Raw genomic sequence first — 22896 nt, forward strand, 5'->3', positions numbered from 1 at the left:
CTTTTTTACTTTCCATTATCTTATTTGCATAATAAGAATTAATTCTTTGCTATCAGCTAACAAAAGTTCTGCCATGCTTTTAATATATTTCTTGTAGATAAGACAGTATGCACCCTTGTCTCACTCCCTTTCCTGTTCTGAAGCATTTCATTTTTTCCTGATTTAGTTTTTATATCAACTTCTTATTCATTGTAAACGTTCCTCAGAAAAACAATCAGGTGTTATGACACATCTGTTAGCCTGAATATAATCTATATTCTGGCCTGATCTACACCATCAAGGCCTTGCTATAGTGAATAGAACAGATTTAAACTTCTTAATATCTTTTGTTCTCTTTATTACCTATCTTACTTTAGCTACCTGATCACACATCTCTCTGCCTTTTTGGAAACTTGTCTGTTCATCTGGGACTTCTATATACAACTTCATCATTCTTCACAGGATCTTAAGCAAAATGTTGCTTTCACTAAAAAATAGTACCGTGGTTCAATAATGTGAATGTTCTCTTGCATCTTCCTTGTCTGATGTAGGTATATACATCAATCTATAGGTCATACAGTTTTGTGCCTTATTTTGCAACAGACCAATTAGCATTTCACATTTGTAAAACATTTTGGTACAGGTTTTTGTTTTTGTTTTTGTTTCTATTAGATCTCTTCCATCTCTTCTTCATTAGTATTTTTATCTTGGTTGTATATTTTCTTGTGATTTTTTTGATCTTAAGATCGTACCTCATTTTTCTTTTGTTCACTATTTCTTGATATTTTTGACTCAAATAGAAGGAGCTAGGGACCACATGCAGTCCCTGGTTGGCTGTACTCTTGCCATAAAACAATGTATTGGCTTTTCTTTTCCCACCATTGTTGAGATAAGGTGGTTAACTTTTAACACCATTCACTATTAAGAATTTGTATTTAAGCACTTCAACAATTGGAAATGGATGTTCCTTAAGTCTGTTTTAAAATACTGGCCTGAGAGAGAAATCCAAATGCTCTGCCTTAGAATGCTGATAAGAATGGCATTAAGTAAAGGTAAAGGTTTCCCTTGACGTAAAGTCCAGTCGAATCCGACTCTAGGGGGCGGTGCTCATCTCCGTTTCTAAGCCTTGGAGCCAGCGTTGTCATAGACACTTCCGGGTCATGTGGCCAGCATGACAACTCGGAACGCCGTTACCTTCCCGCCGAAGCGGTACCTATTGATCTACTCACATTTGCATGTTTTCGAACTGCTAGGTGAGCAGGAGCTGGGATTAACAACGGGAGCTCACCCCGCCGCGCGGTTTCGAACCGCCGACCTTCCGATCGACAGCTCAGCGGTTTAACCCACAGCGCCACCGCGTCCCTAAGAATGGCATTAGGATGACATTAAATACTCTAGATTGATTTTTGGTGATGTTAGCCTTAATAAACTTCTTTCAAGTTTTTTATGTAGCATTCCTCTCTTTCTGTTAAGTAGTAACAATAATACCTGTCACTCTTGCCATAAGAATAATGAAACAGCAGTGTGAGGCTGAAGACTGCATGAGTAGGCACTAATTGTTATGCTTCAAGATCCGGCAGTCTGCTATTAATCTCTGTCACACTGTAATTCTTCTTTTAGAACAGGAGACATACAGGCTTGTACTAGATGCTAGGAAATCAAAATGAGATTCAGTGGAAGCTGAACTGAATCCAGTGGATTCAGTGATCTACTGTGGATCAGTGATTCAGTGGATTTAAAATGTTCCAGAATGATAGAGTAAGAGGGAAATAAGTAGACTAGTCACTTTACAAGCTTGTTTAAAAGAAGTTTATAGCATAAGTTTCCAAACAATATCTAAAGCAGACAGTTGTTTCAGGAATGCTAGGGTAGTGCTGGAAACATATAATAAGGTGATTCTTCATAGCATGTTAAAATGATAGCTTGATACAAATATCTGGAGGAAAAGCACTTTGCTGGAGAATAAAAGTGGATGTGGATCCTGTGGACTATGTTCAAGTTTGTGAATGAAAAGATTATTTGACTGCGAAGTTACATGGTCCTTTCCTGTTTCTTTATTTCTGATGTAATTGGCAATTCTGCACACTGGTACGTCTTGTTTTTAGTTATCTTAAGAATATATCCACACTACATTCTTAAACTGTCCTTTTCTTGTGTTCATGGCAGTTTGACTCTAAAATGGCTTCAGAAAATCCTTCCCAGACTAAGATTCTTTAGCAGCAGTTTGTAAGCTGTTCAGTCTAGACCACTAACATGTCCTCTATTGGACAGTTCTGCTGCTATGCCCTCCCACCTTTCTATTCTAGGAAGGACAATCTGGCCAATTGCTTGTCTTTCTGGGTATACATACTTTTATATTCACAGGTGTACACACAAAGATACAGGTAGTCCTTGCTTAACAACCATTCGTTTAGTGGTAGTTTGGACTTACAACAGTGCTGAAAAAATGACTTATGACTGGTTCTCACATTTACAACCATTGCAGCATCCCCACAATCACGTGATCACAGTTTGGGCGCTTGGCAACTGATTCACATTTCTGACCATTGCAGCGTCCTTTGGTCATGTGATCACCATTTTCAACCTTCCCAGCCAGCTTCTGGCAAGCAAAATCAATAGGGAACTGCTTGCTTCACTTAATGACCACGTGGTTTGCTTAATGCCCATGGTGATTCACTTAACAACTGTCACAAAAAAGGTTGTAAAATCAGGTCAGATTCACTTCATGACCATTTCACTTAGCAACCAAAATTCTAGTCTCAATTGTGGTCATTAAGCGAGGACTACCTGTATAGGCAAAGCTAAATTATATATACAAAGCATTAACATGCACATATATTGCAGGCACAGCAACCAGCGTCAAAATAAAAATTCCTCTCTTCTTTTTTTTTTTTTTGCTTTTTTTCCTGCTTTTCCTGACTAACACCTGCTTCAGATTCTTTTACAACAGGTTTTCCTTGCTAGCGTGATGACTATAACACTTGCTTTACATCCCCTATTTGAAACTCAGCAGGATTTTTTGTGTGTGCGGGGGGTTAATTACTATTTTTCTTACCCTCAGCTACCTACTTTTCTTCAGACTTAATGTTTTAAGTCTGGTGCATTTCTTTTCCAGTCCAAGTAAATAACAGTCAGAGGGGTCATACAACTTTAGCATGCATGTCTCTGAAATTTGTCTTTTAAGGTGGCAGTTCCCAACCCTTTTTTTCTTTTTTCCTATGTTTACAATCTTCATTTGGGGATTCAAGCTTCTATATATCTTACATCTCACTGCTGTAAGGAAATATGCCTAGCAACTTTGTTTAGTTTCTCTACAACAACATAAAGTAATTAGTTCTGTTTATTTTTAGCTTCCTTATAAACAGCCATTGAATTCATTGTTCCAGCATTTGTATAATTAACAATTTCATCAGGTTCCTCCAGCTTCTTATGGAATTAGGTTGCTGATTAGGAGCCCCAGTTAATTCCTCCAAAAATTTTAAACTGTGGAACATCAGAAGTTGCACATTTTCTTAGGCTCACAGAGTACTTGCACAGGATCAGGAAAATACATGTTTGAGTTTAAGAGGTGATGAATGGGCAGCAACATGTGGTTACACTCTGTTGCTGCTCTCTTAGTGCCTCCTTAATTCAAACACAAATTTTTCCAAACCTGTGTTGTTACCATTCAAAACCAGGAAATGGCACTGCTTATATAGAAAATAACTAATAGCTAGAGAAGGGGGGCAACCATAGTGTAGAAATATAACTTCTGGCATAAAAAATAATCTTCCAAGCAGGTTTAATTATGATGCATTGGTTTCCATTAATTTTTAAAAGGTGCAGTTTTCAAACAACTTCTCCAGTTTTATTAAGGTGGCTTCGTGATTCAAAAATACAGTGTGGGTCCAAACTGATTTTTCCTTGGGCAAGACTCTGAGTCTAATAGAGCTTACATCAATCAGTAATTACATTTTAATTACCTTAACATTTTGAATAGAATTGTAAATAATTGTTTTGTATTTTAATCTATCAGCATGAACAGTATGTCTTTTGTTAAGTCTTTGTCTTTGAAACCAGTTTTTCTTTCTTTTTTTCTCAGCTGAGTTTAGAAAGTTAAGCATGAAAGCAACACTTTTTATTGCTTGTTTGACATGGCAAAACTTTAATGGTTTAATGTTGCCTATATCAATTGCCTTACGAAGTGTTATAGCTTTAAACACATTACTTCAACCTTTCCTAATTTTCAGGTGGTCAAGACCATAGGCTTACGTGAAGTGTGGTACTTTGGTCTTCAATGTGTGGATAATAAAGGTTTCCCAACCTGGCTGAAACTTGAGAAAAAGGTAATGAAATGGGAAGCTATCTTTGATTTTTAAGGGTCCTAAACATATGTATGCACTATTTAATTGGTAATCAGTTCCATCCTAAATATTTAGATCAAATAATAATTTCAGTGAAAAATAAAATGTTTATTATTTGCTATCATCATTGTTTACTATTACTACTTTATTTACTGTATATTTAAATCTTTCAAAATAATCCTCCAAAGCCATTTAGAAGCAATGCAACAATTATAATATATTTATTATTTGCAAGGAGAGGATAATGGCAGTGAAAGGCAGCATGTAGGAAGAGTCCAGTTACGCAGGATTCTGGTTATGGTTATTACCTAACCTCTACTTTCTCTCTTCAGGGATCTTTTTCATAAGGTGGTTAGTGGAAATACTGACCATCAGAAAGCAACAAAAATGGGATATTTGCCAGTTCCCTCACTCCTAGCCACTTTCTTTAAAAGCCAATGCTGTTAAAGTTACAGCAATTTATTAAGATGATGTTTGCATTTACAAGAAGAGATAATCACAGCATCAGCGACCTCACCTGAATAATAAGGGCACATGCCCTTATTATCCAAATAGGGCTACAGATAACATAGTTAAGCACATGTGCTAGGCCAATATTAGTCTGCAACAGGATTTATACCATTTATACCTTGAGGTATGCTTAGCAAGCACTGGGGAGCCACCTGAAGCAAATTTTCAGTACATCTAGCAGTTGGTGTTGTGACTGTTAGTTTTATAATAAATTCCTTGTATAAGAATTTCATTTTTTTAAGTGTATAAGTAAAGATTGCTGGTTGTCTGGTAGGGACCAATGATCAGGCAAACTGAGTATGCACTTAGTTTATATGCCTAAGTACTGACAATCTGAACTTTTTGTGCATAGTTTAGTCTCAACGTTGCTTTAATGTGTTCAAAATATGGGCATTGTGCTTATTTCAATTAGCTAAGTCTCTTGGCACACTCTTAATCTTTTAAAGGCTTTTCAAGACAAGTTGTCAGTCTGCCTAGAATGGCCTGTTCTTACAGATGAACTATAGCCTTGATGGACTCATTTGTCTTGATAGTCCACACTGTTTTTTAAAAAATTGTCTGAGAAAATTATTTTTCCAGTGATCTGTTTGCAATCATTCATAGGAGGTATAAATGCTATTAACATCTGTTAGGAAAACAGTGAAGATATTACTTAATCCTTGAATAGATTAAAAACAGTATGGTGGTATTGAAAAAATTCATACAATGTTTGTGTCAGTCATTCGCTACTTTCCAGATAGTGCTCAACTAATAGAAAGTGGAAGCTGCCATTCCCCCCCACTTTTTTTAATTTTATAAAACTATGTATTTATTGCTTTTACAGTCAGTTCAGTCCCGCTGGAACAATTGAAACAATTGCCCCAACTATCAAAGTTAACTTAATAGATGCTGTTTAAAATTGCTAATCCTATATGTTTAACACAGTTTATTTTGTGTATGAATGCTGATGAAGAAAAAGCAGTGTTTACCCATTTTCATAACAGCGTAATCATTCCCTTTAAAATAAATTTAAAGGGAATATATAACTCTGTAAACTCTGGTTATGAAGTGATACTGAGATAGAGATGTTGCTGACAAGACAGTCAAGAACACATAATCTAAGCAAGATAATGGTTAAAATACTAACACCATTTTATTTGCATGATTGTAATCCAGATGAGTTATAATGATGGATAACTTTTCCCCAGTGTGCCCTTATTAAGCATATAAGCAAAGAACAAGCATACTCTGGTTGACACACGGAGGGAAGGAATACTAGGAATTGTCTCCAGCTTTCCTTACCACAAAGCCAGATGTGTAAGCAGCAGCCATTTTGATTTTCAGAAAGATGTGTCACTTCTATTAAGTATTAAAGTAATTTTCTTTTCTTCAGTGCAAAAAGCTAAGTGTGTGTGTGTATGAATGTATATTCATGCTCCCTGAAAGTTAAACATCTTCTGACAGTGCAAACATCCTGAAAGATAGTTGCCCCTATATCTAGGCTGATCAAATCCTGGTGTGTGCTGAGCCATAGAAAAAAAAAGAACCTCAGAAAGGTAGAGATTTCCCTGCCCAAGCAACCACCACCACCACACACACACGTACTCAGGTTATAATATGACATATACTCTTTTGGCAGCTTCCTAATACTTGCTGAACAGCATTATTGATCAAGTCATAGGAACCTGAAAGGCAAATGAAATAGAGATAATTATTTTAACGTTGGTATTTTGGGGACAGAATAGTTTTTCATACCTAAGTAGAGGCTATTGTTTTTACAAATGGTAAACAATGAAATCCATTCTTTGGAGCTGGAGACAATCTTACAAGTTCAAAAATATATAATAACTTGACAGCAAAATATTGTTCTTGGCTGGAGTCGGGCAGCATCAAAATTGAATAAATATGTTGTGTTCAACTAGTTAGTATTTAATAATTTACTGATATTTATTGCTGTTCCTCTTGCCTTCTCTCTATTTAGGTCTCTGCTCAAGAAATCAGGAAAGAGAATCCTCTGCAGTTCAAATTCCGTGCCAAGTTTTTTCCTGAGGATGTGTCTGTAGAGTTGATCCAGGACATCACGCAAAAGCTGTTCTTCTTGCAAGTGAAAGAAGGAATCCTTAGTGATGAGATCTATTGCCCACCTGAAACTGCTGTCCTTCTTGGATCTTACGCTGTGCAAGCCAAATTTGGAGACTACAATAAAGAACTGCACAAGGCTGGGTATCTCAGTTCTGAACGCCTGGTCCCCCAGCGGTAAGTACCTCTGTCAAAACCCTGAAGCCCCACACTGCCCAACTCTTTTGAATGAATTTCCAGATGAGAATATGTGCAAAAGATACTAGAACAGATTTTGCAACTTGCTTACAACCGATGGCCAACAGATTAAGAAGGGGGTGGCACAAAACACACAGTTTGGGATTTGTTTTTTAAAATTCTGATCGAGCTAAAATACCAGTAATAGAGAAGTATGTTGTAATTTTTGGAATGAAAATTAGCACAATTTGAGATTAAAATAAATTGTTTTAGAGCGTTAAGAATGCTCATTGCTTATGGGATCCTAGTACTGAACATAATAATTAGCAACTAAGTATAGTAGTGAGGGTAAGCATAATATAATAGTAAAGGTTTTGAACCAATCACTATCTCTCTTCCCAAACTACCTTAAAGGATGGTTGTTGTAGGAAAAATTAGAAGAGGAAGGGTTATGTGTACTGCCTTGAGCTCCTGAATTAAAGAAGTGATCTAAACGTAATGAAAGAACAAACAGATGGGGAAATAATAACTTGGAGTGTCAGTTGAATAGGTCTATTATTTCTCAATTCACTTCTAGTTTCAGTTAACAAACGAATAAATTGTTTATGTTATGTTTGCAAGCCTTACTACTACTTAACACTGCCTTATTACAGCAGACTTGTCAGTTTATGTCCACGGAACTTTTGGGTACAAAATTCATGGGACCAGGGATCTTTGCAGACATTTGCACATCCCTATAGAATAATTTTGTAGTAATCTAGTGTTTAATCATTAGAAGACTAGTGGGAAGGATGGTGTGCTGGACCTTGATCAAGGTTCATCTTTTCAAAAATCTCAAAAAATGTGACTTTTTCTATTGTAAATGTTCTGTTTTGTGCAATATTTTCCATATATCCAGCTTTGCTAGTACATGACATTTTTGTAAATAAAACAAATTAAACTATAAATCTCATGGTATATCTTTATATTTTAGAGTAATGGATCAACATAAGCTATCTAGAGAGCAGTGGGAAGAAAGGATTCAAGTCTGGCATACTGAACATGGTGGAATGCTTAAGTAAGTTATCTCACTGAATTCTTTTTAACTTTTAAAAATTAGGTTTTAATTATTTTATTTATTCAATTTATATTGCCGCCCATCTCAAACTAGTGACTCCTAGTGACAATGTCTAGTACTCCTATTCCACACCCACATCTTATATGAGAGTTAAACACTAGTGAAGAACTTCAGAAGATCTTTAAAGCACCACTTGCTTTGAGTTGTCATCTGTTCTGCACTTATTAAATTACTGTTGATATGTATAAAAAATTCCTACGTGTATATACTATATAGGCAAAGCCAAGATGATTGAGTAGAGTTACTGAAATGATACTGAACACACAGTGGAACAAAAACATTAAACTGAAAATTGATGAATAGAGAAGAGAGTTAGTAAAGTGGTGATATTCCATAGGAAGGTGAGGTGGTTCTGTTAGGCCTTTTCTGTTATACCAGTCTGAGTATTTATTTTCTCAGTAGCTCAAAGCTCTGCATCAGTCTTGGAAGCAACTCTTAACAGTACCTATTTGTTTGTTTTTTTTGTATTAACCAGAGAAAATGCCATGCTGGAATACCTGAAGATTGCTCAGGATCTAGAAATGTATGGAATCAACTATTTTGAAATAAAAAACAAGAAAGGGACAGATCTTTGGTTGGGAGTAGATGCACTTGGGCTCAACATTTATGAAAAGGATGACAAGTAAGTTGAGATATTTGTAATCCTTTGTGAGGCTAAATAGTTACTCGTGCCAAAGAATTATCAGTGATGTGTACTTTTATAGCAGTCATACCTGCTAAGGTCACCTTGCCTTTCAGAATATGTGCTAAATAGTGTTGTGCTGGGTGCACATGGCTTCAAAGTGACTTGCCTTGCTTTATCTCTAAAATGAGCTGTTTCCTCTTTAAGTTCATGTACAGGTATATGGTTTCAGAAGGGCAGGCAGGGACTACATCGTAACACAGTAACAAAGGCAAGCCATGCATCATACATTAACGATAATGCTAGAAGAAATGTCAGAAGTCAAGTCCATTTTTACTTGTCAAAGTATTGGACAGAAATAAGAACCATCATCTGCAGGATCCAGGGTTGGGATCTAAGCCAAAGGATGATATAGAATAAGGCTTGTGGTCTTAATAACCTGTTCTACATTGTATGCTCACTGCACAGCTCAGGGAAGAGTATACATTTTGCCTGCAGAAGGCCTCAGGTTCAATCCCCTGCCATCATTAGTTAGGGCTAGAGGAATTCTGTTTCAAGAGCTGTGGTTCATTAGAGTAACCAGTACTGAACTGAATGTATTCACAGCATCACCACCATGTAAGAGACCTTGCTTAATCATCCAGGATTCTCATTCAGCTATCTCCCCAATGGAGAGAGGAGAACTTCCATTATGCTCAATTCAGAGCTTTCTATAATTGCTTACTCCATGCTAGGAGCCATTAGTGTGCAGTGGTTCTTAGTGGCCAGGTTGGGTTTTATCTGGTAACTGCCCAGGTAAAGTAAGTTGAATCCTCAGAATACAAATTGACAATTTTTGTTTTGTTTTGTTTTTAAGCTGAAAGCTCTAGGGTTCCTTATTAAGGAAGAGATTTGAGGAAACAGCTGTAATGGTTGCCTAATCCCAAATACTCAGTCTCACAAGCTCGGGCTTAAAGATAACTGATTTATTAAAGGAATAGTATGCAAATACAGAGAAAGCTGAGAATGAGCAAAAGCGCGCCAAATACAAACTTAAGAGCCTTGCGTTCAAACCAGTCCCGCCCCGAATGCATGACAGCCAGCACCCCCTCCCAGGTGCAAGCAACCGTTACACGCGCCTGGGAAAGTAACCTTGAACAGGCTTGCAAACCCAAACATACATTCCAGTGTTGGGAAACAAAGAGGAGGGCAGGAATGGAAAACCCCCAGCATGAAGTAACGTGAATATAGTAAGCAGAAAGGTTTGACATGTGAACCGTTACGATGTACACAGATCATTGAAACGTGGAACATGACATATCACCCACCCCCAGAAAATTGCTAAGGGGCCGGCTTGGTAGGGTAGGCAGAATGAAAGCGATTCACAAGGATAGGTGAACGAACATCAGTGGCAGACACCCATTCGGGATGAGGGAAATGTTTCCAGCGAACAAGGTATTGCAAAATAGAGCGCTGGCGACGGGAGTCGAGGATGTCGGCCACTTCGAAGTGTTGTTGGTTATCAATCAGGATCGGAGGAGGTGGGACTGGTTGGGGGGTGCCAGCGGTCGGATGGCAAATACGGCTTGAGTAAGCTGCAATGGAAAACAGGATGTAAACGTTTTAGGTTGTGTGGTAAATCAAGTCTAAATGTAACAAGGTTAATTTGTGCAACAATGGGAAATGGCCCCACAAATTTAGGACCCAGTTTTTTGGGGGGTTGTGGGGACTTAAGGAATTTTGTGGATAAATAGACTTTATCCCCGACAGCAAAGGCAGGTTCTGGGGAGCGCTTGGCATCGGCATGTCTTTTGTAGGTGGTTTGGGAGTGGGCTAGAGCTTGTTGAATATTGTGCCACGAGTCTTTGAGGTTGTCAGCCCAGTCCGTGAGGGAAGTCGGAAGTGGTTGTGAGTGCGGGAGCTCGGGTATTGGGACGAACTCACGCCCAAATACAGTCTTAAAGGGAACTTGTCCAGTAGTTTGATGAACGGCGTTGTTGTAGACAACTTCTGCAAAGGGGAGTAAGTCAACCCAGTTGTCTTGTTGATAGTTGACAAATGCTCGAAGGTATTGTTCTAGAGTAGAGTTAACGGCTTCAGTAGATCCATCTGTTTGTGGATGCCAAGCAGTTGAAAGGGCTTGTTTGGTTCCAAGGAGTTTCAAAAATGCCCGCCAAAAGTGTGACGTAAATTGTGTGCCTCTGTCACTCACCAAACGGGAGGGTATTCCGTGGAGCCGGTACACGTGAAGGAGGAACAGACGTGCGAGCTGCTGTGCGGTAGGAATGGAGGCACATGGTATGAAATGGGCTTGTTTAGAAAAGAAATCTTTGACCACCCAAATGACGGTTTTTCGTTGGCTGGGAGGGAGGTCAACAATAAAGTCCATAGATATGTCCTGCCATGGGACGGATGGGGTGGAAACGGGTTGTAAAAGTCCCTGTGGTTTGCCAGTCTTGCGTTTTGTCATGGCACAGACAGGGCAAGTAGTGACATATGTTTTAAGGTCTTTCAGCAAAGATGGCCACCAGAATTGGCGTCTGAGCAAGTGAAGGGTTTTGAGGTACCCAAAATGTCCAGCTAATTTGTCATTGTGGCATCCCTGGAGGACCATTTTTCGTAAAGCTGCAGGAACGTAGAGATGATTGTTCCACCAGGCAAAACTGTCCGCAAAAGTTACAGTGTGTTGGTTTGCTTGCAACCAAGTATCAGTTTTGAGGTGGGAAAGCAACTGTTGTTTCAAATCTGAGGGAATTGGCAAGCGCGCTGGAGTGGAGGGAGGCGGAGCGGAAGGGGGCTGAGGTTGTTGCACTCGCACCTGGCTGCGTGTCACCGCTGCCAAACCCAATTGTTTTTCTGTCCAGACTGTACCTTGTATTGATGGCCCCGGGCCAGCATCTTGTGGTCTCCGGGAGAGGGCATCAGCTAGAAAGTTTTTCTTGCCGGGTATGAATTTAAGGGTGAAATCAAAGCGACTGAAAAATTCAGCCCAGCGAAGTTGTTTGGGGCTGAGTTTGCGGCTGGTGCTTAATGCTTCCAAATTCTTATGGTCAGTCCAGACCTCAAAGGGGTTGGACGCCCCTTCTAATAAGTGTCTCCAGGTTTCCAAAGCTGTTTTTACAGCAAAAGCCTCCTTTTCCCAAACGTGCCAGCGTCTCTCTGTTTCCGTAAATTTACGGGAGAGATAGGCACAGGGCTTTAAGGCGTTAGAGTTATCAGATTGGAGCAGTAAAGCTCCCACGGAGAAATCAGAGGCATCCACTTGCACTATGAAAGGCTTAGTGGTGTCAGGGTGCTGCAGAATTGGTTCTGTTGTGAAGATTTGCTTGAGCGACTCAAAAGCCTGTTGGCAAGCAGGAGTCCATTTAAGGAGCGCTCCCGGATTTTTGGAACGGCACGTATCGCCTTGCGCCTTGGTTTTTAGCAGTTCAGTGAGGGGGAGGGCAATTTCGGCAAAATTTTGGGCAAATGCCCTGTAAAAATTTGCGAATCCTAAGAAACTTTGTAATTGCCTTCTGGTGCGGGGAGGTTCCCATGCCACAATGGCTTCAACTTTGGCAGGGTCCATTTCAATACCCTTAGCAGAAATTCGGTATCCCAAGTAGTCTATTTGTGATTGATGGAAAGCACATTTGGATAATTTGGCATATAATTCCGCATTCCTTAATTTAGTAAGCACTTGACGCAGCAAGTGAACATGTTGAGACATGGTTTCAGTATAAATCAATACATCATCCAAATACACCAATACCCCTTTAAATAGGTGGTCATGCAAGACCTCATTGATAAGTTGCATAAAAACCCCAGGGGCACCAGAGAGACCAAAAGGCAAAACTTTGTATTGGAAGGCACCCAGAGGACAGTTAAAAGCCGTTTTCCACTCGTCCCCTTCCTTTATGCGAATGCGAAAGTAGGCTTCCCTTAAATCCAATTTTGAGAATATTTTGCCTTTGGACAGATGTGATAACATGTCTTTGATTATGGGCAAAGGATATTTATTTGATATTGATACCTCATTGAGCCCGCGGAAATCTGTACATAACCTTAAGGAACCATCCTTCTTTGGTCTAAATAGAACAGGTGCCACCACCAGGGAGTTTGCCGGCTCAATGAAACCCCTAGCAAGATTTTTGTCAATGAATTCCCTTAGCGTAGCTAGTTCTTTCGGAGACATGGGGTAGATTTTTGGCAGAGGTAATTTCACATTAGGGAGGAAGTCAATGGCACAGTCTGTTTTTCGGTGAGGTGGCAATGTATCTGCCTCCTTCTCCCCGAATACCTCAGCTAGATCCTGGTATTGGCTGGGTAGTCCCTCGAGAGGTTGAAGTGTTTGTACAGTGGTGTGCACTACCCCTCCACCCTCCATGTCGTCTAGGAGATCCTTTTCGGGTACTTTGTAAAATCCATCCGCAAAGGTGACAGTTCTATGTAGCCAGTTGATGAAAGGATTTTGTTGTACGAACCAGGGCATACCTAAAATGACCAGAGGGCCCCCCACTGGAGCTACAACAAATGGTAGCTTTTCCCCATGGGAACCCATTTGTAAGGCCACCAGTCCTGTGGAATGAGTGACTGCTTTTCCCCCCGCCATAGTTCCAATTAGGTGAAGATCATAGGTCTTGGCAAAGGGAACGTGGGCAGTTCCAGGGCCGCTACGACATCAGGGTGCATAAGGGAACGGGAGCAGCCCGAGTCGAGCATGGCCCAGACTTCCACAGTTTTGGTTTTAGAGCCTATTTTAACTTTTACAGTCAGTGTAGGGAAATTCCCACTCACCGAATCGTGGTCACGCCCGGTTTCTTCCACCTCCCCAACGGCGCCCTTCAGGGCAGGTGGTAGCCTTTTCCCGCCGGCTGTTCGAATTGTAATTCCTCTTCCTCTTCCCCGAATGGTAGTTCTGGTGGGTCTAGCTCCGCGATGGCAGCTTTCATTTTCCGTGGCAGGGCAGGCGACTTCACTGAAGGTTTCGCCTGCCGTTCCTCTGGACGGCGTCTAGGGCACGAAGTGGCGCGATGCCCTTCTTTTCCACATCTCAGGCATTGACCTTTGGAAAACCGTCGTTCCTTTTCCTCTTCCCAGGTTTTTGGTTTGGGGCGGCTGGCAAGTCCAGTCGTACGTGCTCCTCTGGCAATTCGGGATTGTCTAAGTTCTTTGGTATGTGCATAGGTCTGCAGGGCGTTTTCCGCGCTGCCCGCCAACTGAATCCATCCGTATAGCGTTTTAGGGTCGTCTCTTCCCAGCGCCCAATGGAGGATTTCTGGTTCTAGCCCTTGCTTGAACATTTCAATTAAAGTTGGCTCGGACCAATCTTTCACCTTCCCTGATAAGGCTTTAAATTCAAGTGCGTAGTTGGCAACGGAGAGGGACCCTTGATAGAGTTTTCTCAGGGCGTTTTTTGCTGTCTCTTGGGCTAAAGGGTCTTCGAAGTGTTGTTTAAGTGCCCACAGAAAGTCATCGAAGTCCTCTAACTCTGTTGCCTCGGTTTGGCACAGTTGCACATACCAATCAGCTGCCCTCCCTCTCAGTTTGTTGGCAATAAAATTGATTTTGCCATGTTCCGAACGAAAGCTTCGGCCCCAATCCTCCATATAATGCTTAGCATTAGTAATAAAGAAGGAGAGTGTAGTGGGATCCCCATCAAACTTCACCCCAAACGGTGGGAAGTTTCTTACCGGCTCGGCTGGCTGTGGCGGCTCCGTAAACGTCAACATACGCCGAGCCCCCAGGGGTGGCCGATCTCTGGGCAGTCTTGCCTCTCGCCCCCCCCCACTGGCGGGACGCTCGAGTCCTGCTCCTTCCCCTGGGTGGCAGGGTGCTGTGTCTTGGGTAAGCCAGCTGTGACGGCTCTTCCTCCCAATCTTCCTGAGTTGGCTCTGCACCCCTGGGGAGATCCTTTAGGATTGTCACTATCAGATTCATTTTGTCCTCGATTGCTTTTATACGAGCAGGAGTGACCGGCTCTTCCACAGGTTGGTTGGTTACCACCACCCTCGGTGACAAGGGGATTTCGGGCTCCCAGGATAGTTGTGGGGACCCCCTCCCCGGTGCCCTTTCCACTATGGATTTGTGTTCACTCCTGAGGCTCTCCTGCATGGATAGCAGCAACTCATCTAATTGAACTTCCCGCATTTCTCGACATGCTGCTCTTTGCGCTCTCGAAGTTAGAGCGGGCCAGGTCCTTGTCGAATCCTGCTCTTCCTTGCTCCCTTCACTCACGCGAAGCTGTTGGTTGGTCATCACTAGCGCTCCCTTTTATCCAACGTTTGGATGGGGCTAGCGGGAGATGATTGAAATGATTCTCAGCTTTATGTAATGGTTGCCTAATCCCAAATACTCAGTCTCACAAGCTCGGGCTTAAAGATAACTGATTTATTAAAGGAATAGTATGCAAATACAGAGAAAGCTGAGAATGAGCAAAAGCGCGCCAAATACAAACTTAAGAGCCTTGCGTTCAAACCAGTCCCGCCCCGAATGCATGACAGCCAGCACCCCCTCCCAGGTGCAAGCAACCGTTACACGCGCCTGGGAAAGTAACCTTGAACAGGCTTGCAAACCCAAACATACATTCCAGTGTTGGGAAACAAAGAGGAGGGCAGGAATGGAAAACCCCCAGCATGAAGTAACGTGAATATAGTAAGCAGAAAGGTTTGACATGTGAACCGTTACGATGTACACAGATCATTGAAACGTGGAACATGACAACAGCAGATTGGTAACCTGAAAGCAAGACAGAAGAAACTGAATGAGAACAACATGTAAAAAGGAATGATTCCTGTTCACATAAACTTGTTTAATACCATAAGGACATGCAAGTTCATAAGTTAAGGGTTAGAGTTCAATGGAGTTTACTTGAAGCACAGTAGATTATTTATAAATACTAACTTGGCTTTGTATTTGTTTCTAAGGCATTTGTTTTTGAGCCATATAAACATTCAGACAGGAGAAATAGTCTGCAAAGACTGCAAAAAGGCTACACGCTAGGTCTTTATTGATGTTTTTAATCAAAATTATACTGAGATCACCAAAGAAGGGTAATTTTTTTCCAGCAACCCTTTTACACCTAGAAAATAAGGTGTGTCCGTCTAAGGACTGCATGAGTGAAACTACTTCCAGATTCTTGAATGACAAGTCTCTTTGTGTAGCCATAGTCATGCAAACTGGTTTTACAAGCTGTATAAAGCCTGCAGGAAGAATCATTTGCTTCTGAGGAAAAATCTGGGCAGGGAGAATGTGCACAATGAATGAAGCATTGGCACATCTAATGATTCATAATATACTTCATAACTTGGAAGTTAACTTGTCCCCCCACTTTTTTTTTTTTTAATACACACTTGGATGCACAGGAAGAGCTGAAGGGTGGAATGGAGTAAGCCACATCTGTGACTAATACTGAGTTTAGTATACAAGGAACTGCTGCTGCTTTTCATAATGAAAGCTACCTTTGGATCTCCAACAGCTAATTGCTGCATTAGTGTCTTTAAAACAGTAGCCTGTATATGTTGAGAAAGATTAACATATAATGATCTAGTTATAATAATCTTTGTGGCTTGTATATCTGTGTATTCCTCTGTATGAAGAATGTTACCTTTGCTCAGATTCTAAGTTCTTACATAAGCTGTGCTCTAAATATACATGGACCTATACAAGATAAAATTTAACTACATATTGTAAATGGCCAACATTTTTATGTGGAAGAGCCTTCTATCTTGTGGGTGGGGGGTTCACTTTAAAAATTATGTGATATAAACGTTAGAACTGTAAAGTTACAAAGAGAGAGAGACTTTAAATTATTTTTTTTCCATCCTGGAGTTGATCTGATAGTAATTTGATGCTGTGGAGAAGGGGATGGGCAGACATGCAGCTTGTGTACTCAAATCTAATTTACTAGCCTGTCAAGTTCCACAAGCTACAGAATTGTGGTTGGGAAAACACACATTGTCATGATGCCTCTCTGACACATTAAACCCTGTAATCTGTCTTTTCTGCTTGGCATCTTTCCTGTAAAAGCCAGATGCTGATGTTCCTGAAGGTTGAAGTGACTTTTTGTTAGATGCCAGTTGTTTAGCTTATTGCAGAAATCTAGATCCTGATCTATTGTATGCCTAGCCCTGCTGTAGAGATCTAGTTAGACAAGGAGGTAGCTTCAGCATCACAATAGTTAAGCCAGACTTCTTGCTCTGTACTGTAGATTGTTTCCTTAAAATACATATCTGCTTTGGTGTTTCCAGATTAACCCCTAAAATTGGCTTCCCTTGGAGTGAGATTCGAAACATATCTTTCAACGATAAGAAGTTTGTTATAAAACCGATTGACAAGAAAGCACCAGTGAGTATAACTGATAATTTAGTGTTGCTTCTAAAGAGAATAATGGCTTTTTTTTTATTTTAAAAAGGCCCACATATTAATTTGTGTCTCTTTGGTTTTATTTTCCAAAATTCCTTTAAAAATATTCTCCACTAACAAAAGAACAGACATAAATCTTGGAATGAAATTGCCTGCCCCTTCAGTAGTTGAATAATACTGGAAACATTGGTTTCTATAAAATGAATCTGGTTAATTGTTGAAACTGACTCAACAAAATGTGGAATGTTTCCTTATTCATGTGCACGTCAGTATGTCAGAATGTTTGCTGAATCATTTTATTGTATTTATTGAATATTAATATTATGGGCATCACTTTCTTCCTTTTATACCACACAAAAATTGGAATGCAGTCTTAAAATGAGAACTTGTAAAAAAATTGCATAGGAATATTAGCTTATTCAGAAACATCTATCATTGCATTGTAGAATCTAATCTTCCTCATAATTTTGCAATAATCTTTCTAAATACCTTTGCTTTTAGGAGATCTGTATATTGAAAAAGATGTCTTCTTTGTTTATAATATGAATGGGTCTCATTAATGGGAAAATGCTTGAATTTCAGAAATGCCTCCCTCCCCTTTAAATATTTGATTGGTAGAAATTATTGTTTGAAGGTAAAAAGAAAATTAGTCATGTAGCTGTTGACCATTTGGAAATTTAGTGTTCTAGATGTTCATTGGAGCCCTAGGGTTATGAATACCTTCATTGTGTTCTTTTTCTTACACGTTAGCCACATTTTCTCCATCCTGTATCCAATGATTTCCCTTCTGTCTTTATTCCGCCCAGCAGATGCACTTGCCCTGATACTTGGCTATTAAGAGCATAGGGACAAAAGTTTTGAATTTTGATGACTTCCGTGCTATTACTTATCCAATGCATGCACAATCCCAAATGAACATTTTAAAAGAAGCTGTTCGAGGAGCAGTGTTATAGCAATTATTAAATCAGTCAGGCTTAGAAATTATTAATGTATTTTTGCTGCTATGCTGGCATTCATAGGCCAGTCACAGGAGAAGAGCTAATCCCAATATGATTAAAGAGCTTAATCTGTTACTGCTTGGGTTTTCCATGACAGAGAACTAAGGACCAAGTGAGAAATCTGGGAGGAAAAGTGTATAAGTAGGGCACTGCAAATATGAGTGTGTGTGTGTGCCTTTTTAACCTTTTCATGTCTTTGCCAGGACTTCATATTTTATGCTCCTCGCCTAAGAATCAACAAGAGAATCCTGCAGCTCTGCATGGGAAATCATGAGCTGTACATGCGGCGTAGGAAACCTGACACCATTGAGGTCCAGCAAATGAAAGCCCAGGCTCGTGAAGAGAAGCACCAGAAAGAGATGGAGAGGTATGTGCAGGAGAATAGGATCTACAGGGTGGCTTGACTTGATCAGACCCTGGCATTAAGTCTGATCATTCTGCAGTAAATATTTTGATAGCTTTACAATACCATGCATGCCAATTATGGGGCTAACAGAAATTAAATCTAGACTAGAGTGAGTATAGATTGGTAAGAGGTTGAGCTGTTTGACTTGTTTATACAAAAGCTTAGGTCACCAATCATTGCTGTCTTCCTGAGTGACTTGAAATGCAGCCACTATCATAATAAGTACTACTCTTGATTTGAACAGCTGCTCAGATTCTTTCACATTGTTCTGTCCTGGTTATTATGAAAAATCAGGAAAATGGGGTAAAATGTTTCTAGGGGGAGTAAATTGTAGTTTCTTCCATTCTAAAACAAATTTAATTTTTATATCTGTAAAGGGAGCGGTTAGAAAATGAGAAGAAGAGAAGAGAGACAATTGAGAAGGAAAAAGAGCAGATGTTACGAGAGAAAGAAGAGCTGATGGTGAGGCTGCAGGAGTATGAAGTGAAGACACAAAAAGCAGAAAAAGGTAGTACTTGCATTTTGTTGGCAAGTAGTTGCTGAAACCCACATCCATCTTTCTATGTCCCCCCACTTCTGATCTGATAAGCAGTGTCTTTAACAAGCAATAGTAACTTAAAGTGCCATTGTATTACCCTGCTTTGAGTTTCCTAATTAACAGGAAAACATGGCCTTCTGAGAGGACAGTAATCTCACCCTAATGAGCTCCCACGGCCTTGCTCTGAGGAAGGATCCCTCAAAGGGAGGGAAGAGGAGGAGGCTTTCCTGTGTCTGCAGTAGCAGGGAATCGTGTGCTGTTGCCATCAGGATCCAATGTTTGGCACTGCTGCTGCATAGTCCCAGCATATCAGACTCCTATGCTAACAATTTGGTTGACTGAAAAATTAAACAATGAAGTAATGTCTGTGTGGTGTCAAGTGAAATGAAATCAGAAGCAATTGTCACTGATGATCTTGGCAGGCTCCTGATTTGGATGGGGGAAGTCTGATAGACCAATATTTTAATATGATTATAAAAGCCAAATATATGACACCTCACTTTCCTGCCTTTAACCTGTAACTTCCTCACTATATGGACACATCCATGTTGATTTCTTGGCAACAAAGCAAAGGTGATGTGCCATTGCTTTCTTCTAAGATGTTTTTGAGTCTTCCAGCTTAATCAACAGCCCGGGGATTTCCTGGAAGCTGATCAGGTGCTTCCATCTGTGGTGACTAAAGCTGTAACTATTTATCTTCAAAGAATATTTTACACATAAAACAAGTACTAGCATTCCAGAAGCATAAATGTATGGAAAACAGAAGGACTAGTTGCACGTCATACTTAGCCATAAAATGATAAGGTGAAGAAACTGCTTGACCACTCCACAAATACTGCTACCTTCTTCCACAAGAAGCCAGAGTGGTGCAATTTCAGAAGAGTGGTATTTTTAAAAAACTAGCATTTAAAATATATGTGGTTTCTTTTTTTTCTTTTCGCCAGAGCTCTCAGACCAACTCCAAAAAGCCAGGCAGCTTGAGGATGAAAGAACAAGGGCCCAGGAGGAAGCAGAGCGTCTGGAGAATGAGCGTTTGATGGCTCTGCAAGCTAAGGAAGAGTTAGAGAGACAAGCTGCTGACCAGATGAAGAGTCAGGAGCAGCTGGTAAGGATTGGAGGCATTTCAGAAAGAAACTTGGAAAATTGGTATAAATCTTAGCAAACCAGCTGGGCTGAGGTCATCAAGCTCTGTATGTTTATAGCTTTTTAAATCTTGCGTTTTGTTCTCAAAGTGTATATTAAAAGTAATTTTAAAAAACAAAGATGATAATGATAGCTAAAATGGATGCAGTAGAGAAAATGGACAACACAAGCCAAAACTTCCCTGAATAAAATGTATGGTGACAAAATAAAATTAAAGGGCACAACAGCCTTTACAGAACAGGGATTTCTACAATCCAGTGCTGCTCTAGAGAAAGCAGTTGAGCTGCACTTGAGCTGGAAATGAGGTATTAAAAGCTCTCTTTAGGTCACTGCAGGGCTCAGTGGTATCTTATGGAAAGAAATGGTCTTTTCCCATCCCTTGTGCCTTTGTGAAATGTTGCACTACAGCTCCCAGCATTTCCAGTCACTGTGGGTAAAGGCTGGCTCAGGATGCTAATAATTGCAGATCCATCACATCTGGAAGGTACCAGTCTGGGAACAGCTTGATTAAGTTATATTGGCCATAAACTGGTTTTTAATGTTCTAAGTTGCGGCCAGAAATAAAGTAACAGCATTGTGCAGGAGTATAAAAGCAGGTTTCCTAAAGCTGGCTCTGGCAAATTGTATTGGGGCAGTATTTGATACAATTTGTGAATGTTCTCTTAAGGCAGACTTCATAAAGCTGGATGTTAATTGTCTAGACTCAGCATAACTAAGGTTTGCCTAACCATGGTCTTCTAAAGCTGGGAGAAAATCTCTGGCTGTGGTAGCTGCTATCAAGTCATTTCCTGATCCAGGAACAACCTCAGACTCTGAATGGACCATATCATCCAAAACAGGAGGCTCTAGGAATAGGGACCAGTTCTCTTAATGATACAAGGTACTTCTATCTCATGTAATTTCTTTTTCTCTGTCAAAAAAAAAAGGCTGCAGAGCTTGCAGAATACACAGCCAGGATTGCTCTTCTGGAAGAGGCAAGGAAGCGCAAAGAGAATGAGGTTGAAGAGTGGCAGCACAGGGTAAGCTTAATGTGTTCCAGTTTATTTTACTTTCAGGGATTTAGCAATCTTAGGTCTTCACTGGATCTTGATTATAACATGGTTCACATGAAAACATGTGTAGTCTATTGTCTTATAAGATTTGATACACCACAAGAATATAAAATGAGCCACACTGCATCAGACCAAAAGTTCCATATTTGCTTTCCAGAGTGGCCAACAGAATGCTTCCAGGAAGCCCATAAAGAGGGCATGAATTTAATGCTGTAGCTTATGCCTGCTATTTTTGTTTATACAACAAATATATAAATAATACAAATACACAGGTAGGCTTTACTGGTAGCTCTCAAGTTATATCAGGAATGGAGAGCTGCTGCCTTCTTTTATCCACTCACTGCAGTCTACTAACAGGTAATACTGTACAATACATTACAACCTTCCCTTTTTTGTTTTTGTTTTCTTAAGATACAAAATTACCATCCTGTACTGGTTTCCAGCCCCCTCTACATTTGATGTCACCTACTGACTGTATTGCTTCTGAAACCAGATTATCTTTTTCTATGATAGTATCACCAACTGTAAGGGGACGCGGTGGCGCTGCGGGTTAAACCGCTGAGCTGCCGATCGGAAGGTCGGCGGTTCGAAACCGTGTGGCGGGGTGAGCTCCCGTTGCTCGTCCCAGCTCCTGCTCACCTAGCAGTTCGAAAACATGCCAATGTGAGTAGATCAATAGGTACCGCTTCGGCGGGAAGGTAACGGCGTTCCGAGTCGTCATGCTGGCCACATGACCCGGAAGTGTCTATGACAACGCCGGCTCTTCGGCTTTGAAACGGAGATGAGCACCGCCCCCTAGAGTCGGACACGACTGGACTTTACGTCAAGGGAAACCTTTACCTTTACCTATCACCAACTGTAGTTTCTTCTTCTTTCTGTACCTGATCAGAGATAATGTAAGATTTTTCAGTAAGTTCCTCTGATTTCTTCAATAAACTGTTCTGTCAGCCATTTGCACAGAGTAAGACCTAGGAGCTTGATGGTATCCTACAATTTGGGCAGATCTCCACTTTCCACCATGTCTCAGATATACATTATCACTCACATCCAAAGGTGATGAAGATTTAGTCCCTTGATTATAATAAAATTATTTTTCTTGTAACATTTGTTCATCAACACTTCTACGATCATCTTGTGAGTATAAACACTAGATGCAGGTAGCCTAGTTTGCAAACATCAGCCTATCAATAACTGTGCTGGTGATTTATTGTCCAGACTAGGAGTATCTCTGTAACCAAAAAGATCCAAGTAAAATTAGAACCATCCAGCTTTGACTTCTCTAACATTCTCTTTGTGGACTGTACGGTCCTTCTACCATCCTGTTTGATTGGACATAACATGGACTGGAAGTAGTATACACAAAATCCCTATCTTTTGCCAATTGTCTGAATTTCGTTCTACAACTACAAGATAATCTGTTTTTCTGAAATGCATATAAATTTATACCAATTTTTGCTAAGATCTCATAGGCAATTCTCACTTTTCCATTGGTTCTTTAAATTTCCAATTCCTGGAAGCCTAAAAAATCTTACATGCTTGTACCATTGTCTCTGTTGAGCATTTGTACCTGCTCAAAAGACAGTATCTTTGACCCGTCTTACACAATTCAATACCTAAATTACCTTCATGCA

At 40.3% G+C, this 22896-nt stretch overlaps 1 protein-coding gene across 3 annotated transcripts in view; it reads left to right on the forward strand.

Annotated features, from left to right (window-relative positions):
• EZR (ezrin) overlaps window positions 1–22896 on the forward strand; it is a 52257-nt gene that overhangs the window by 24679 nt on the left and 4682 nt on the right. For 2 of the 3 annotated variants that reach the window (XM_063307943.1, XM_063307951.1), the window contains 9 exons: window positions 4209–4304; window positions 6793–7067; window positions 8041–8124; window positions 8660–8806; window positions 17014–17110; window positions 18330–18493; window positions 18910–19040; window positions 20015–20175; window positions 21140–21232. In XM_063307943.1, the coding sequence (XP_063164013.1) occupies window positions 4209–4304; window positions 6793–7067; window positions 8041–8124; window positions 8660–8806; window positions 17014–17110; window positions 18330–18493; window positions 18910–19040; window positions 20015–20175; window positions 21140–21232 (1248 nt within the window). The remainder of the gene's footprint in view (window positions 1–4208; window positions 4305–6792; window positions 7068–8040; window positions 8125–8659; window positions 8807–17013; window positions 17111–18329; window positions 18494–18909; window positions 19041–20014; window positions 20176–21139; window positions 21233–22896) is intronic. The other variant, XM_063307960.1, reaches the window with a different exon arrangement.

The sequence above is a fragment of the Candoia aspera genome, chromosome 1 (genome assembly GCF_035149785.1).
Source record: "Candoia aspera isolate rCanAsp1 chromosome 1, rCanAsp1.hap2, whole genome shotgun sequence".
NCBI classification, from domain to species: domain Eukaryota; kingdom Metazoa; phylum Chordata; class Lepidosauria; order Squamata; family Boidae; genus Candoia; species Candoia aspera.